The sequence below is a fragment of the Musca domestica genome, unplaced genomic scaffold (genome assembly GCF_030504385.1).
Source record: "Musca domestica strain aabys unplaced genomic scaffold, Musca_domestica.polishedcontigs.V.1.1 42, whole genome shotgun sequence".
NCBI lineage: Eukaryota > Metazoa > Arthropoda > Insecta > Diptera > Muscidae > Musca > Musca domestica.
The window spans coordinates 8,405,468-8,422,449 of record NW_026712329.1 but is presented as its reverse complement, the minus strand read 5'-3'; the positions used below and the strand labels follow the sequence as shown (position 1 = coordinate 8,422,449).

General features: G+C 33.3%; 1 protein-coding gene across 1 annotated transcript in view; it reads right to left on the bottom strand.

Annotated features, from left to right (window-relative positions):
• Nucleotides 1–12,191: 12,191 nt before the first annotated feature.
• Nucleotides 12,192–16,982, bottom strand: part of LOC131804333 (glutamate receptor ionotropic, kainate 2-like) — a 30,122-nt gene continuing 25,331 nt past the window's right edge. Inside the window, exons 12-13 of the mRNA XM_059127075.1 lie at nt 13,161–13,280; nt 12,192–13,093 (exon numbers count right to left, since the gene is read on the bottom strand). Of these exons, the coding sequence (XP_058983058.1) occupies nt 12,798–13,093; nt 13,161–13,280 (416 nt within the window). The 3' untranslated portion in view covers nt 12,192–12,797. The remainder of the gene's footprint in view (nt 13,094–13,160; nt 13,281–16,982) is intronic.

The window sequence follows — 16,982 nt, the reverse complement described above, 5'->3', positions numbered from 1 at the left end:
TTTTTGGAGGCGGTACCAGAATACGTGGTCCGACATATTTCTTCATACTAGATCTTGTGTTGGTAAAATTATGAGATGTCATATACTTGAACACAATCAGACTCTTATTTCACATTTAATAGGATTTATAAATATTCGAAATTTGGCCCGTTATGAGGCAGGCACCAGAGGGAAAGGTCCGATACATTTTATCTTCATACCAGATCTTGATTTGATAAAAATTTGAGATGTGCGATACTTTTTATTTCATATTAATATGGGAATAATTATATTCAGAATTCTGGACCCTTTGTGGGGGAGATACCCGAAGCATTAAGTAGGATGTATCCCATCTCCATACTAGATTTTGTGTTGGTGGAATACTAGGATTTGCCATGTTTGAAAAGAATCGGATGCCTCATTTGCTTTATGAGGTTATTCAAAATGTTGACCCGTTGCGGGGAAGATACCAGAAGGAGTCTGTCGTTCTATCCGTTCTTCATCTCTACACTAGATCCTGTGTTTATGAAAATATTGAGATGTGCGAGACTAAAAAACAATCGGAATCTTATTTCACATTTTGTAAGAGATATAATTATTCAAAATGTGACGCTTGTGCGGGAGGTACTTGATGAAGTGGGCCGATATATAATTACGCTCCTGATAAATATATTGGGATTTGTTGAAATCGGATACTCCCTTCGTTAAACCGACATGACCCATATTTTGTACTAAATGATTTTACATGTAATCCAAAGGTCTGTATCAAGTTTTAGAGCTCTATCCTAAATGTTGCGAAGTTTATAGGAAAAAATTGAAGTCTTTTGTGTATGAGGTAGATTAGATTGTGGTTATCCCAATAGGTGAGTACCACAACATGTTAAACAAATATCGAGGAATTTTAAAAATTGCAAAATAAAACATTGATAAAAATATCCCAAAGACACAGAAATTTGCGTAGAACGCATGAAGGTGTACATATTGATTTAATAGTTAGCGAGCTATATCAAAAATCAATTGGAAAAAATATTGTGTGAATATTGTGTCTGGTGTGCCAAATTTGGTGAAAATGGGTTAGTAAAAATATTGAAATGTGTGAAATTTGAAGAGAATCGGAATCTTATTCGCATTTTATGAGGTTCATGATTATTAAAAATGTTGACCCGTTTTGGGGGAAGTACCAGAAGGAGTCGGATGATATGTCCAAGCTTAACACCAGATCCTGTGTTGTTAAAACTATTGGAATGTCCCAAATTGATTAGAATCTGTTGCTTAGGTATCATCTGGGGTATCATCTTCACACCTGATCTTGTGTTGAAAGTGGCTTAGTCTCATATGCAGAGTAATGGGGCATTTTAGCTGTTTTTTTAGTTGTTGGGTCGGTTGAGCCTTCAACGCACAGAAACCCGCTAATACCGCCAATTCTATTGTAACAACAGACGCATGAGTATTCTGTCCACATGTATGCTAAATATACGAACGGAAATCCTAAGAACATCCAAAATGTTATAAATGCGCAGACCTTCAATTCGAAGCTTAGATCCCAATCGTTTTCGTACCATGTTTGTCTTTACTACTTAAATCTTGATCGCTTACGTGCCATTGTTGTTTCTATTTCATTACATTGAACTTCACGTTTCAATGCAATGCCACACAAGAAAAAACCATCACACCACAGCCACTAAGATTAAACCAAAACGGAAATTTATTACAAAAAAAAAATCAGTTACCAGTTTTCAAACAATCACTAAAACTGACAAACAATTTCAACATTTGTTTTCATGGTAAATGTCGAAACACACACACACACACTCACATACACAAATGCTGGAAAATCATCTGTGGCATTCATCTATCTCAACATGAAGCATCACACCACGCCACTCAGTTGGTTCCAATCATTTTCCATTTACCTTCATCACTACCACTACTATTTCCATGAACTACTTTTCTCGACATAAATAGGCAGCAGAGGAAAAAAGCTGCTCCAGGACAGGATATGTGCCAAATACGGAAGATACTTCGACTAGTCTCCAGTTAATAATTTGTGACGTACCGTTTGAAAGGAGAGATGATGTGATTGTGTGTATGTGCTTTTGGCAACATTTTAACAGGTTCGGTTTTTGGATATTGGGGGAAGTAAACGTCTATTGGAGTAGTATGATTGCGCAATATTTCCAATTTGATTCCTGAAAAGAAACACACTCCCTCGACTCGCCTTTCGCTATTTTATTATCAAGCGTTGAATGTTGTAGAGCATCATGGACTGCCGGTATTGGTGGATTCCATTGATGCCAATACTTGATTTGGACAGGATGTATAATTGCATCAACAACAATTTTTGAAATAAAAACTTTGTTTGTTGTTTTGGGCGAATAATAACCATGGCTAAAACGGCTCTATGAGTATCGCATTTTAGACAGAAAACGATTTGTTTTAACTGATCTTTGGCAAAAATCAGTGTGCATTACATTCGGTGTTGGACTGTTCAGGCACTACTTTGTAAAGTGCCAATTTAAAAATGAAAGTTTTTTCTTTTGGTGTAATATCTTTTCAATCAGACCACTATTTATGGTAGTGGCTGTCACATTTTAATACTATTTTGAATAAACGAAAATGCCAATCAGCAATGGTTTCTGTTGCAAAAAAGTGTCAAAACAATTAGGCTCATATCAGTTTTGGTAATAAATAAATGAGTTTCACAAGTCCGATTGATATATCCGTAAACGTGATGTTAATATCATTTTACATTTTTAAACCCTCCACCAAAGTATGGAGGGTATATTAATTTTGTCATTCCGTTTGCAACACCTCAAAATATCCATTTTAGACCCTACCAAGTGCACATTTAAATGTAGATTTAGTCATGCCCGTTCTGTGAAAGTCACATGAAGAAGGTTGATACAATTTTACTCAGATGAATTTAAGTATGTAGAACTTTTAATATTGAAAATGGTCTATATAGATCCACGTATTAGTATAGCCCCCATGTTATTGTACCGGCAGATTAAAAGACACAATTATAACCCGGCATTGCTGTATTTTGTATTCCCAGTATGTAGGAAGTGGATCCAAGTGTTGGTATAGTCCCCATATAACTGTAGCTTCAGATTTGAGGTGTTTGGGTGTTTTAGTCACATTTTTAAACCAAATTTTCTGTAAATTGGCGTTTGTGTTCCCAGTAGGAAATAGAGGGAACTGTCTATATGGATTCAAGTCTTGATATAGCTCCCATATGGGTGTACCTCGAAATATTCGACAGAAAATTGTTTATACAGGTCTACGACTTCGTACATCCCAATATTCGGTATTTGCACGATTTGTCATGGCTGCCAAAAATTACTGCCAATACTGTCAAAAATTACGTGAAATTGCAGTTATTCTTCCATTATCTGTACCAATGATTCTAGATGTAATCGGAAAAATCCCAATCAAATTTTAAAACTCCATCTTAAACGTTGCGAAATACATATCAAACTATATGAGTCCCGTTGCTTAGGTTTGCTAAAGATCCAGAAGCTTTGGGGTTTGATCTACAAACTAGTTCTATGAAATCCATTTAGAATTTTGCACAAACTGGATTAGTCATTGTACAATGAAATGATACCAAAAAACAAGTAAAAAAGCAGTAAGTTCACAGGGCCGAACTTTGGATGCCCTCCACCATTTCACAGTGGTCGAGGTTGTATGGAAACAGCGGCCAAAAATACTTTCAGTGCAGATATCAATATGATTCTTTGGTTATGGTACCTTGATTGGATAAATATTAAAAATGTGACAAAATGGATATGGTCGATGCATGTTTTGGCATGGTCCCCTTACAACGTACCTCCCGAATAAGGCTTATTTGCCCAATTTTTGTCACATTTCTACACTAGATTGTTCTGTTATTTGACATTTTACGTTCTAAAGAGCTAAAAAATAGTCTTACTTTTATTTCAGGTAGGTCCCCCTGTAAAGGTACCTCCAAAAATAGAAGTATTATTTATATAAATCGAAATTCCAAATTTGATTATTTTTTTGTAAACAAAATAGACAAGTTTTTTTGTAAACAAAATAACAATTCAATATAAAATTAAATAAAGTTATTAATTGATATTTATAAATTTCAGTGTTATTCAAGTAAATCAAATGCAGATTTTAATAATATAGATTTTTATTGATTGGAAACGTTCGCTGTCCCGTTATAAAAGGGACAGCTCAGAAGAAGATGATTAATAATTTTTTCGCGTATGATTTAGTCGAAACATTTTTATATCTTTGTTTCTAGACTCCACGGCCACCTCCTATAATTCTCCAATCGATACAATGACAAATTTATATGTATTAAAATTTATTAACTGTGGGTGAAAGATAGTGCCATGGATATCTATTTGTTAACTCTTTAGCCGTCTCCAGTGCAAAGGCCTTAAAATTTTCGGCATTTATACCCAGAAGGCAACATTATTGAACACCCCTCAATTATATCCTTATCAATCCCAAACAACAAATACATATTCTATGTCACTAGCACCATAGAACTGACAAAATTGGAGCGAAGTCACTTCAGTCACTTCAGGACATAACATACAAATCTGACAAAATCTGAAGGTTAAATTAGCACTTCTTGAATCTTAGGACCATTACTAATGGCGTGAAAAAAATCACATTGGAGGATTCAGGGGGGGAAAACAATTAAAACTTTAACTGAAATCCAATTTTATTTTCAAAATTAATCTTAAAGGCAACTCAGAACACTCACATCGTCTATATTATACACAACTACTAAACACACAAATTACTGCACTAAAAATAAGCCAATACCTTGCTTTTCAATAATTATGCCAAGAATTGTCATTTTAAAATGTATTTAATTTTGTAATACAGATCTATTTTTACTCTTTTTTTTTTACTGATTCCACTGAAAAAAGCAACTAACTATATTTTCTCTTTTTGATGCTATTTTCGAAGTGTCCCGTTAGAATGAAGCCAAGATTATTATGTTTTCTAAAAAGTTAAACCTCTTAAGAGTTCATCTGTACACATTTGACAATAAATATCTGATTTTCATTTCTTGAATTTTGGCCAATGGCAGCGACCACTGTGCATTTGGAAGGAATTTAGACATTTTCAAAAATAAAATCCGTTAAAAATTTTGTTAAAATTCTAAAAATATCGAATGTTGCAGTTATATTGGGGTCAATACAACGTGGACCTATATAGACATTGTTTATCATAAGCCAATACCACATTCAAATTCGAAACTTGAATTAAACGGCGAATAATGTAGCTAAAATCATCAAAATACCGAATATTGGGAGGTACCGTTATATGGGGGCTATACGAAGACGTGGTATTCATTACGAACTTCAAATACCAAATTTGAAACAATTCCGGTGAATAATGTCACGAAAATCATCAAAATACCGAATATCGTGAGGTACCAGATGTACTGGACCGAAATAATCCACTTCATTTAATGGACAATTTAAAGAAAATCTTACATTTTTGTCCAATTTTATGTGAATAATTGTTAATAAAATTAATTAAATCTTATAATTTCACGTCAGACCTTTGGTTGAGATAAATATTTAGCTACACCAAGTTTGGAAAGATTCGTTAAATATTGAAAATTGTGACCCTTCGTGGGGAAGCATCAAGCATCCCAATATTTTTACTAACGCACGATCTGATGTGGGTAAGCAAAAATATTGGGATGCTTGACGTTTAAAGAGAGTCTGATGTTGGGGAGGTACCAGAAAGAAGGGCCGATATATACCGTCTTCACAACAGATCTCGTGTTGATAGAATTATTGAGATGTACCATGTCTGAATGGAATCGGATGTTTATTTCCCGTTTTCTGAGCTTCATGGATATTCAAAATGTTGATCATTGGGGGGTGGGTACCAGAAGCAGTAAACTGATACATATTTTCTTCACAGCAGATCTTGTGTCAGTACAAATAATGGAATATATGTAATATGAAGAGAAACGGATGGTTATTTCGTTATTCAAAACTTTGACCCTTTGTGGGAAGGTAATAGAAGGAATGATCCGATCTCTACCATCTTTATAACAGATCTTGTGTTGATAGAAATATTGAGACGTGCCAATTTTGAATGAAATCAGATGTAAATTTCGCGTTTTTTAAGCTTCATGGATATTAAAAATTGTGACCCTTTGTGGGAGAGGTACCACAATGAGTGGATCGATATACTCCATTTTTACACCACACCTTGTGAATTTAAAGATAATCGGACATCAAATTTTATGAGAGTAATAAATAATTGTTCAAATGTTTGGCCCTTTGTGAGGGAGGTATTTGCTCCATCAATATCGTCCTGATCTAGCACTGATGCAAGTATTAGGATTTGCAAAGTTGGAACAAAATCGGATTATCCATTCCTTTTCCGTGAGAAAACATTTTTTTTTTGAAATTCTCGACCTTTTGTGGGGGAGGTACCCGAAGGGGTGGACCGATATTAGCTATATCCAAACTCGATCTAAGTTTGATAAAAATCAATAATAATGAAACGGATATTGCTAGGTCGACTCCAAATGTCCTGAAACAGATTTAGTCGAAAGAGACCTAGGATCTAAGACCATTATTTCGATGAGACACAATTTGGCCGTATCAAATAATATATATACTCTCTCTAGCCATATGGTCGAAGGTATAAAAAATATATGAAACTTTAAAATGGGATAATGGAAATGCACGAACATATCTGTCAACCAGATTAGAGATTTTATGTTTATATCCTTGAAAATTAAAGCAATATTATCTTATGTAATCTCTGTTTATTTAAAAAGCGAAATTTGGTTAAATTTGCAATGATTGCTTTCTATTAGTACGAAAACAAATTAAAAGAATAAAAAAAAATTCATAAAAAATTATGGAAATTCAATTTTGGAATTCGCGAATTTCGAATTTTTACAAGATATATATGGAATTAATTAAAATACAGCAAGAAGAAAGCAATGGTGGAGTTTGTTTGGTCAGTACAACCTAGTACATTTTCCGCATCTCAATATTTGTACTATTACACAACATTTTCTTGTTTCTAAACCTAATACTAATTTTAACAAGTAGTAATAGTTTATGCTATACGAGCAAAGCAGTGTATTTTTATTTTTTTTTTTTATTCCAAAATTCAAAAATTAGAGACAACATATTTGTAGACCCGAAACATAGCTTCAAATGCTGCCAACATAAGTTACATTGCTTTTCCATCCAACGTTATCTCTATTTCCGTAATACATACGAATTGCTTTTTCCACTTGGCGATACACATTCATCTTGCATTTTCTTAATTACAGTGTCTACGATTAGATTAGCTATGGTAATTACATTTTATTATAATTATTATTTTTCGTTCGTTTTGTTTTATTTGGGTTCAATGGTAATAATGAGGCATGGAAATGAAACGAACAACAAGAATGACGCTTTTTTCCAATTATTTTGTTGCAGCTACTTTCACAAGGTCAAGCTCAGGTTCAACACTTATGAATCACAATAACGATGCATGTTGCATGTAAAGTGTAGTAATACATTGTGCAAGAAAAGCGGAATTGCTACAACAAAGCAATGGCAATTTAAAAATCCATGGATAGACAATTAACATCTTCAGCAGGCCAATATATGAGATTGTGTTATCAAATTCGTCAAGGCTTATGGTCTTATAATTCATCATAAGCCTTGATTGTCATAAGAGATACATTTAACCGAGTAATAGGAATTAAGAAGTAATTCAAATTATTTTTGTCGATAGGTTATACACTTAATATGTGAATTGCAACAATTACGATTATACCTAAAACGAGACATCTTTATATCTAAGGATCTTGGAAAAGCATTCAAAGAGTGCTATATTTCAACCTGAATCCATTTATTTGAAAAATGTCGGTAAAAGAATTAAACACCACCTTGTCATAGAAGGAAGTACCCATTACGAATTGAAAACAAGTAAGCAAAGGCTATAGTCGTGCTGGGCCGACCATGTGATACCCTACAACACTATAATGTGTTGGAAAACCTCCTTATGTCCAAACACATTTTAGTCGATTGTTTGGAATAATGCCATACTGTCCTGCACAAATGTTACCTTTTTTACCTGGCACATTTTCCTTATATTTACACTCTATATTGTGCTGATAGGTATCCAAGACAATTTCACACAAATTTGTGGTCCATTTTACCCGCTAAATATAATTCAAGGGTCGTCTGTGCTGTCCTAAACCCTAACCTCATGCAAAATTACGTGTCGATTGGAAAGTTTTGATTTTTAGTCCATTTGAACCCCTAAATATATATCTTGAAAAACAATAGGCTTTAATTCTGGCCCTAATTCTATCTCCATACAAAATTTCTTGAGATAATTTCGACTTGTATATAATACTCTCAAAAACATAGTGTTGTAAGGTAAAAAATATTACCAAACGTAAAATTCAATATTGTAAGTCAAATATAAAAAAATCTCATGCGATAAAAAATATTCACTTTTTTATTGTTATCCTTTTCAGGCAAGAAGCCATTCAGAATTTGTGAGAATTGTTAAAATCCGGCCAGCGGTTCTTGCGTTATAAGCGATCTAACTAACATCCCCTTCATTGATACATGAGATTATATTTATTTTACTATATATACGATATCTTGGATATGAGCATCAATGTAACGGTCAGAAGTGATATTTTGGTGCATTTTTGATTTCGCCAAAACTAAATATTTGCGGTTTAGTGGAAATTTTCGTATTTTTATAGCCTCCACCATACTATGGAGGGTATATTAATTTTGTCATTCCGTTTGTAACTCCTCGAAATACTCATGTCAGACCCAACAAAGTATATATATTCTTGATCAGCGTAAAATTCTAAGACGATTTAGCCATGTCCGTCTGTCTGTCTGTGTGTCTGTCTGTCCGTCTGTCTGTCTGGTGTAATCACGCAATCTTTCGAACAAATTGAGATAGAAGGCTAAAATTTTGCACACATGTATATTTTGTTCGTAAATGGGCCATGTAGGTCCAATTTATCATATAGCCCCCATATAACGCTACCTCCCGATATTCGGTATTTTGATGATTTTAGCGACATTATTTACCGGGATTGTTTCAAATTTCGCATGTGAAGGTCATAATGGATACTTCAGCCCATGCCAGAAAATTGTCTGTGCAGGTTCACGTCTTCGTATAGCCCAAATATAACGGTACCCCCCATATTCGGTATTTTGATGATTTTAGCTACATTATAAACATATTTTTCTTCAAGTTTCTCATTTAAATATTGTAATAACTTATGACAAAAGTTGCCTATGCAGGCCCACGTCGTCGTATAAGCATTCGGTATTTTTAAGATTTTAACAGAATTTTTGACGGATTTTATTTTTTTTTTTTGGAAATTGCCAAATTTGTACCAAATGGTGGAGGGTATTAAAAGTTCGGCCCGGCCGAACTTACAGCTTTTTAACTTGTTTACATTAAAGTTGTGGTCTATTTTACCTGTTAAATATTGTCCGATGACCAAACAACGAGCTCTAAACTCTACCCCCATTCTAAATTCCGATTGGTCTATTATTGCGACTTGTAGAGCAACTGCAAAATCAGGACATATTTCTCATTTTTGTCCATCACAACCCCTAAATATTATGCAAAAATAGATTATCTGGTCCGACCCTAGCCCCACCTCCATGCTAAATCAGGCCATAATTGCGACATGTATAGTGATTATGAATTAACATGGACAAATGGGCGGACGGACATACATAGCTAGATCGACTCAGCTCGGCGAGATACCCATATATATTTTTCTATGTCGGAGACCAATATTTCGAGGTGTTAGATAATTTTTAGCTAAATCAAAGTTATAATATGGCATCTAATTCGGGTCTTTTTGAGAAAATATCTTGAAAAAGCATTTTTTAATTTTTCTGAATTTACACTTGCGTTTTATTGCATCGTGTGATACACTGAAAATTTAAGAAATAATATTATAAAAATATAGATATTAACTATTTATTAATTTAACTATATATTAATTTATATTTAACTATATATTAATTACAAAAAAATAAAAATCTTTTGTTATGTTTCTTCTATAAATCTAAAAGTTTCATTTGTTTTGCAAAAAGTTTCATTTCGGTTGCAAAAGGTTTTACTTCAAGGTTTCATTTCCACTGCAAAAGCTTTAATTTCCGCTGCAAAAAGTTTCATTTTAATTTCAAAAGATTTCATATAATCTGAAAATGCTACAAAAGGTCCATATAAATTTGTCTGATTTGGAATTTTCCACATCCCAATACTTTTGTCCATATTATATGGAGCTAGTGAGAAAATGGCACACCACAAGAATAGTTGGAAAAAAGATGTCAGGTCTATACGTGGACCTGGACCTGCATAGTAAATTTTCTATCACAGAAGGACTTCAAATAAGAAAATTGATATAATTCCAATGAATAATGTTAAATTCCATATTTACAATTCTATGCAAGGATTTGTCTATAGGGAAAGATTATTAAACTTTCATGAATCGACTCAAAAAAGAAGAAAAAAGCCTTAAAGCCTTTGAAAACTTTAGGTACCGAATATTTAACTTATGTTTATAAAATTTGATCTAAATCGTAAAAATTTCGAATATCGGGAACTACCGTTATTTTAAGGCTCCAGGAAAACGTGTACCTATGTAGACGGCGTTTTCCCACAAGAAGCAGAACCCATTATAAAATCTATGAACCGAATTATAAGCAATTCCGTTTAAAAATGTGGTTTAAATTCCTAAAATACCTTATATTGGGAGCTAAGATACCTACGGGTGCTATTAAAAAGTGGAAATATAGGCAATGTTTGCTAAAGGAGGTTACAAACTCTAACTACCGAATTTTAAATAACTTTATTCTAAATAGTCCAAATACCGAATATCGGGAGATATTTTCATATGTGTAACAGACAGACACAAAGACAGACATCGGTAAATAGCCTTTGGTCTAACATGAGTATTTTGAGGAGTTACAAACTGAATGACAAAGTTAATATGCCCTTCATAGTATGGTGGAAGGCATAAAAAGAAGGAAACATACTGGCGATTTTTTTCCTGTAATTATAGAAAAAATGGAAATATTTTTTTAAATTTCTTTAAGCTTCGCACATTGCAAAATTTGTACTTTTATATGAACTAATAAAAATTTTGAATATGTCTATCTAATTTCCAATTAGGATAAATATAATTAAATATAAATTGTCAGAAGCTGAGATACAGAAATTTTGTAAGTAATTATTATTCAAAATTAATTTTTTTTGGAAACTATCAGTACGACTTCGAATAAGCTTCAAGTTTTATTAAGAAATGTTATCATGCAAAGTTTGGATCATACATAAAAAATATCGTACACACTAATAACTTGGCAGATTAGCAGACGGTGGTACATGGTTTGATCGACACCAAATATGCCAAAATAATTTTCCCCAACACGGCATGAGATTTTAGATTACTAATTCCACCATAGTATGGAGGGTATATTAAGTTTGTCATTCCGTTTGTAACACGTCGAAATATACATTTTACATCCCACAAAGTATATATATTCGTGATCAGCATATAACTCTATGTCGATTTAGCGATGTCCGCCCGTCTGTGGAAATCACTCTAGCTTCCGAACGAAATGAAGTAGATTGATAAAATTTTACTCAAATGTATATTATATCTGCAGGACTTTTGGCATTGAAAATGGGCCATGTAGGTTCACGTTTTGCTATGGCCCCCATCTAATGGTACCTCCCGATATTCGATATTTTAATGATTTTAGCGACATTATTCACCGGAATTGTTTCAAATTTGGTATTTGATGTTCGTAATGGATGCTATAGCCAAAAGTTACCTATACAGGTCCATGTCGTCGTACAGACCCAGCTACATTCGGTATTTTTAAGATTTTAACAGAATTTTACAGCTTTTACTTGTTTGGATTTAACGTGTTGTACCCTTAATGTACGTTCTCGCTGTAAAGGATTTAGAAAAACCAGTCGGTTTAAATTGCAAATTCCATTGCATACACCTAAAATAAATCTTCATAGAGAAGGTTAACCCCAAAAAAAGTTCTAACGTAAACATCCCTTAGCCGTATGAGGTTATACAAAGTTAAATATCTCAATGGAAGATTTGTAAGTGGAAAAGTGAACTTAACTATTAACCCGAACCGATTGTCCTATCCATTGCTTAAATATAGTAAAACAAGAACATATCCTTTTAATCCATCCATCGAATACGTAATTTTATTTAGGGATTTTTATCGTTTAGTTATAAACTATTTCTAATATTAGATACTCTTACTATTAATTCATTGTGGAAAAGAAAAAAAATCTCTTTTTCATTCAATGTCTAAGTCTATAGGTAGCTTAACTTATAATTACAATTCCCATTTAATTTATATTTATTGTGTAAATGCAAATACTTAAATATATATATTCATATCATATAGAATGTCATTGTCAATATCGAAGGAGATATCCATATTAAGATGCTCAGTTAATGCAATGATAAATGAGTGTGGCATTGGGAAAAGGGTAATTATTAATTCCTTGCCCTCCACTTCACCATTATTTCAAGACATTCCAGTTGTTTAAGTCTCTTTTCCTATCAAAAGCTTGCATTTACCGAAAGAAATTTTGATTTCATGATTCACTTTGATTTTCTATAATATATGGAAGATTGCTAAAGTTGTGATCTATGGAGTTTTCTTTTTTTGTTTCACATTCGTTATGTAATTTCGTTTCTGAATTTTTCCTAAGTTCCATTCGTTTCGTTTCCTAAATTCTTAAACCCATACATCTTGGGTTTATTATTCATCTCATTCGTGTAATATGGCACTGAGACGTTCTTCGACAGCCACTTTTCGTGACTTCCAGACAAATTCACAGACGGCTACGACACAGGCAACCCCCATTCCACCCATGAGAACGACAAAAACTCCGCCCACATTTGCCAAACCCAATTCATTTGCAGCCGAAGAAGACTTGGAGGTCTCCACCCTACATTTGCCACCTCCACGTTTTTCTTTCCACCATTTCGTTTTCAAAATATGCAGTTTACCCTCCTCCTGAAGTTTTAGAATGACACTATTAATGGCGGTGCGATATGGAGAATCTGAAAGAGAAGAAGAAATATCAAGTGTTAATTGTGTTATTGAGAAATTGGTCATAGTTTGACCTACTCGGTGGTGTCGCAATGCCATAGGATTTCGTGTCTAACATTCCACCCACTTGCGTGAGGTCACAGTTACGCTCTGTAACATATTCAATGGATGTCGATTCCATAAGAAAAGCATAATTTCCTGAAAATACAAAAATACCGAGAAATAAACAATTGATAATTTATTTTTATACGTTAATTTTTTATTTATATAGTGTCCAAATATTTGTAGACGCTTTTGATCAGCACTAATTCTATAACAACTTTTTTCATGGGTCATTTGGGCTGTTAGAATCGTATTCCCTTTCTAGGGTCTTGGAACAATTGAATTTAGAAGAAGTTTGGTCACGTTGGGGTAGAATTTTGAAGAATTTTGTATCCTCTATTAAAATATAAAGGGAATATTATTTTTTCATTCGACCAACGGATATGGCTAAATCAAAATTAGAATTTTATATAATCATATATATATATATATATATATATATATATATATATATATATATATATATATATATATATATATATATATATATATATATATATATATATATATAGTCCAAGAGTCCTAATCAACTTATGTGGATTTTTTTACAAATATTTTTAAATAAGAGCTTAATTATTTTAAACTCCTGAAAATGACTTCAGACCAAGAATCATGTACGTTTTTATACCCTCCACCATACTATGGAGGGTATATTAACTTTGTCATTCCGTTTGTAACTACTCGAAATACTCATATCAGACCCAACAAAGTATATATATTCTTGATCAGCGTAAAATTCTAAGTCGATTTATCGATGTCCGTCTGTCTCTCTGTCCGTCTGTCTGTCTGTCTGTTGTAATCACGCTATCTTTCGAATGAATTGATTTAGGTGGCTACAATTTTGCACACATGTTTATTTTTCCAGTAGGCAGGTTAAGTTCGTAAATGGTGATTGATGATTTTAGCGACATTATTCACGGGAATTGTTTCAAATTTGGTATTTGAAGTTCAAAATGGATACTACACCCTAAGACGGAAAATTATCCGTGCAGGTCCACGTCTTCGTATAGCCCCCATATAACGGTACCTCCTGATATTCGGTATTTTGATGATTTTAGCGACATTATTCACGGGAATTGTTTCAAATTTAGTATTTGAAGTTCAAAATGGATACTACACCCTAAGACAGAAAATTGTCTGTGCAGGTCCACGTCTTCATATAGCCCCCATATAACGGTACCTCCCTATATTCGGCATTTTGATGATTTTAGCGACATTATTCACCGGAATTGTTTTAAAATTGGTATTTGAAGTTCGTTATGGGAACTACAGTCTGTCTGTGCGGGTCCAGGTCTTCGTATAGCCCCCATATAACGGTACCTCCCTATATTCGGTATTTTGATGATTTTAGCTACATTATTCACCGTTTATTTCAAGTTTCGAATTTGAATATGGTAATGGCTTAAGACAAACAATGCCTATGTATGTCCACGTCGTATAGACCCCAAAATAACGGCTATATTCGGTATTTTTAAAATTTTAACAGAATTTTTTAAGGATTTTATTTTTTGAAAATTTCCAAATTCGTTGCAAATGGTGGAGGGTATTGAAAGTTCGGCCCGGCCGAACTTACAGCTTTTTAACTTGTTAATATTTTTTTAGAGTCTACTGTATGTGGATTTTTATATTATTTTAAACGACTTCTGTTCAAGAATTTTCCAAAAACTTCCTCGCAAGGATAAGTAGATTTATTTCAATATGTTCCAGAAGCTCTCGGCTGGATTTGTAAGAATAAAAGAATTTGAAAGACCTCTGGCCAAAACTAGTGACTTGGATTTTTGAGGCAAAAGTATATGGATTTTACTCGATGAATCTTTAAGAAATCCTGAGTTTTTGCAAAGACTTCTTGTAAAAAATACATGATACTTAAAGAATATGTTTTGGTTGCTGTTCCACCAATTCTAGAATCAGTTAAACGAAGATTTTTATAAATGTCTGTTTTATCACACCCATGTAAAGAAGTTGAAGTTGTAGGTGGTCTTTACTACGAACTTTAGAAGATCATGTTACGGATTTGGATTTGTTATTCATATGGGAGCTATAGATATATGTGAACAGATTTAATCCAAGTTCCATAAATTTGATTCTACTTCAAGGTCCATTAATGTACTCACATATATATGTTAAATATTACGTACGGTTAGCTTTAAATCGAGCCACTATATAATTACGGGAGCTATATCTAAAAAATCTCCATTCGAAAATTAAATACGACACGTAATTTACCTCCATTTGCATTTGTAAAATCGGACTAAATATAAACAAGTAAAAAAGCTGTTAGTTCGGCCGGGCCGAACTTTTAACACCCTCCACCATTTTGAACGAATTAGGCAATTTCCAAAAAAAAAAAAAAAATAAAATCCTTTTAAAAATCAGTTAAAATCTTAAAAATACCGAATGTAGCCATTATATTATGGTCTATACTACGACGTGGACCTGCATAGGCAACTTTTGTCATAAGCCATTACAATATACAAATGCGAAACTTTAAAAAAATCGGTGAATAATGTAGCTAAAATCATCAAAATACCGAATATAGGAAGGTACCGTTATATTGGTGCTATACGAAGACGTGGACCTGTACAGACAATTTTCTGTCTTAGGCTGTAGTATCCATTACGAACTTCAAACACCAAATTTGAAAGATTCCGGTGAATAATGCTGCTTAAATTACAAAAATACCGAAGAAAGGGGGGTCCATTATATGGGGACTATACCAAAACCTGGACCTACATGACCCATTTTCAATACCAAAAGTCCATAATACACATTTGAACTGAACTGATTTTCTTCAAATCTAACTTACTTCTAGGCTAAATACGGCTATTGCTGCTAAATTCGGGCATACATTTTGTATTTGGCACACAAAAATACATGGACAGACGGACGGATATGCGGAAATTGTAAATGGAAATTTATAGAGATCATCAAAGGCAACTTTGATTTTATCTCGTTTTCTTCTGCGTGTTCCAAACAAATACAGAAATACATAATACCCCGAACCACAGGGTGTCGTAAGATATAACAACATGGAAAGACAAACGGACATAATTCGACTCATAATGTGATATGCAGATCACCAAAATAAACTTAAGGTCATTTCCATTAGTATATGGAAACAAACGAAAATAAGGCATAATATAATGTACCATTGTGGCGTAGGGTATAAAGAACACACATTTTTCTAAGATATTCTGCTTTGAGAAATTCGTGCGATGGAAGTCAGCAAATAAAATATAAGTGTACTTACTAGATCTAATAAATTCTAATTAATGAGACTAGGAGTTCTAAATGCAATATTCTATTTTAAAATATGCCTGAAAATGTTTGCTAGTTTGAAAGCTTTAGTCAAAATTTTGTATTTAGTCATTTGGTAAATGGGAAATCTTCCAACTTTCATGTGTGTACCATGCTCAACTCTGTGATACAGTCAGTCTGTGCATGTATTTATGTAACCAACAGAGTGTCGATTTCGAGGAACTGATATATAATACAGAAGAATTGGGTTTTAGTAGAAAATTCAAATACTGAAGCGCGAGTCGAACCAAAAACACCAAATTGCCAATATTTGGATCTATGTCAAAATATACATACAGCGTGAGATAAAAAAACTACAACCAACCTCAGACTGCTGTCATTTCTAAGCCTTTCGTCCGAATGGTGTTCAGTGACAGCTCATTATATTGTTTAGAAGCGTACAAAAGCATTTTGGTGAGAATTTTCCAGAAAAAAATTATTCGTAATGGGATTCAAGCGTGATAGTGTGATTTTTTATATTTGGCTGGAAAACCACAAGTG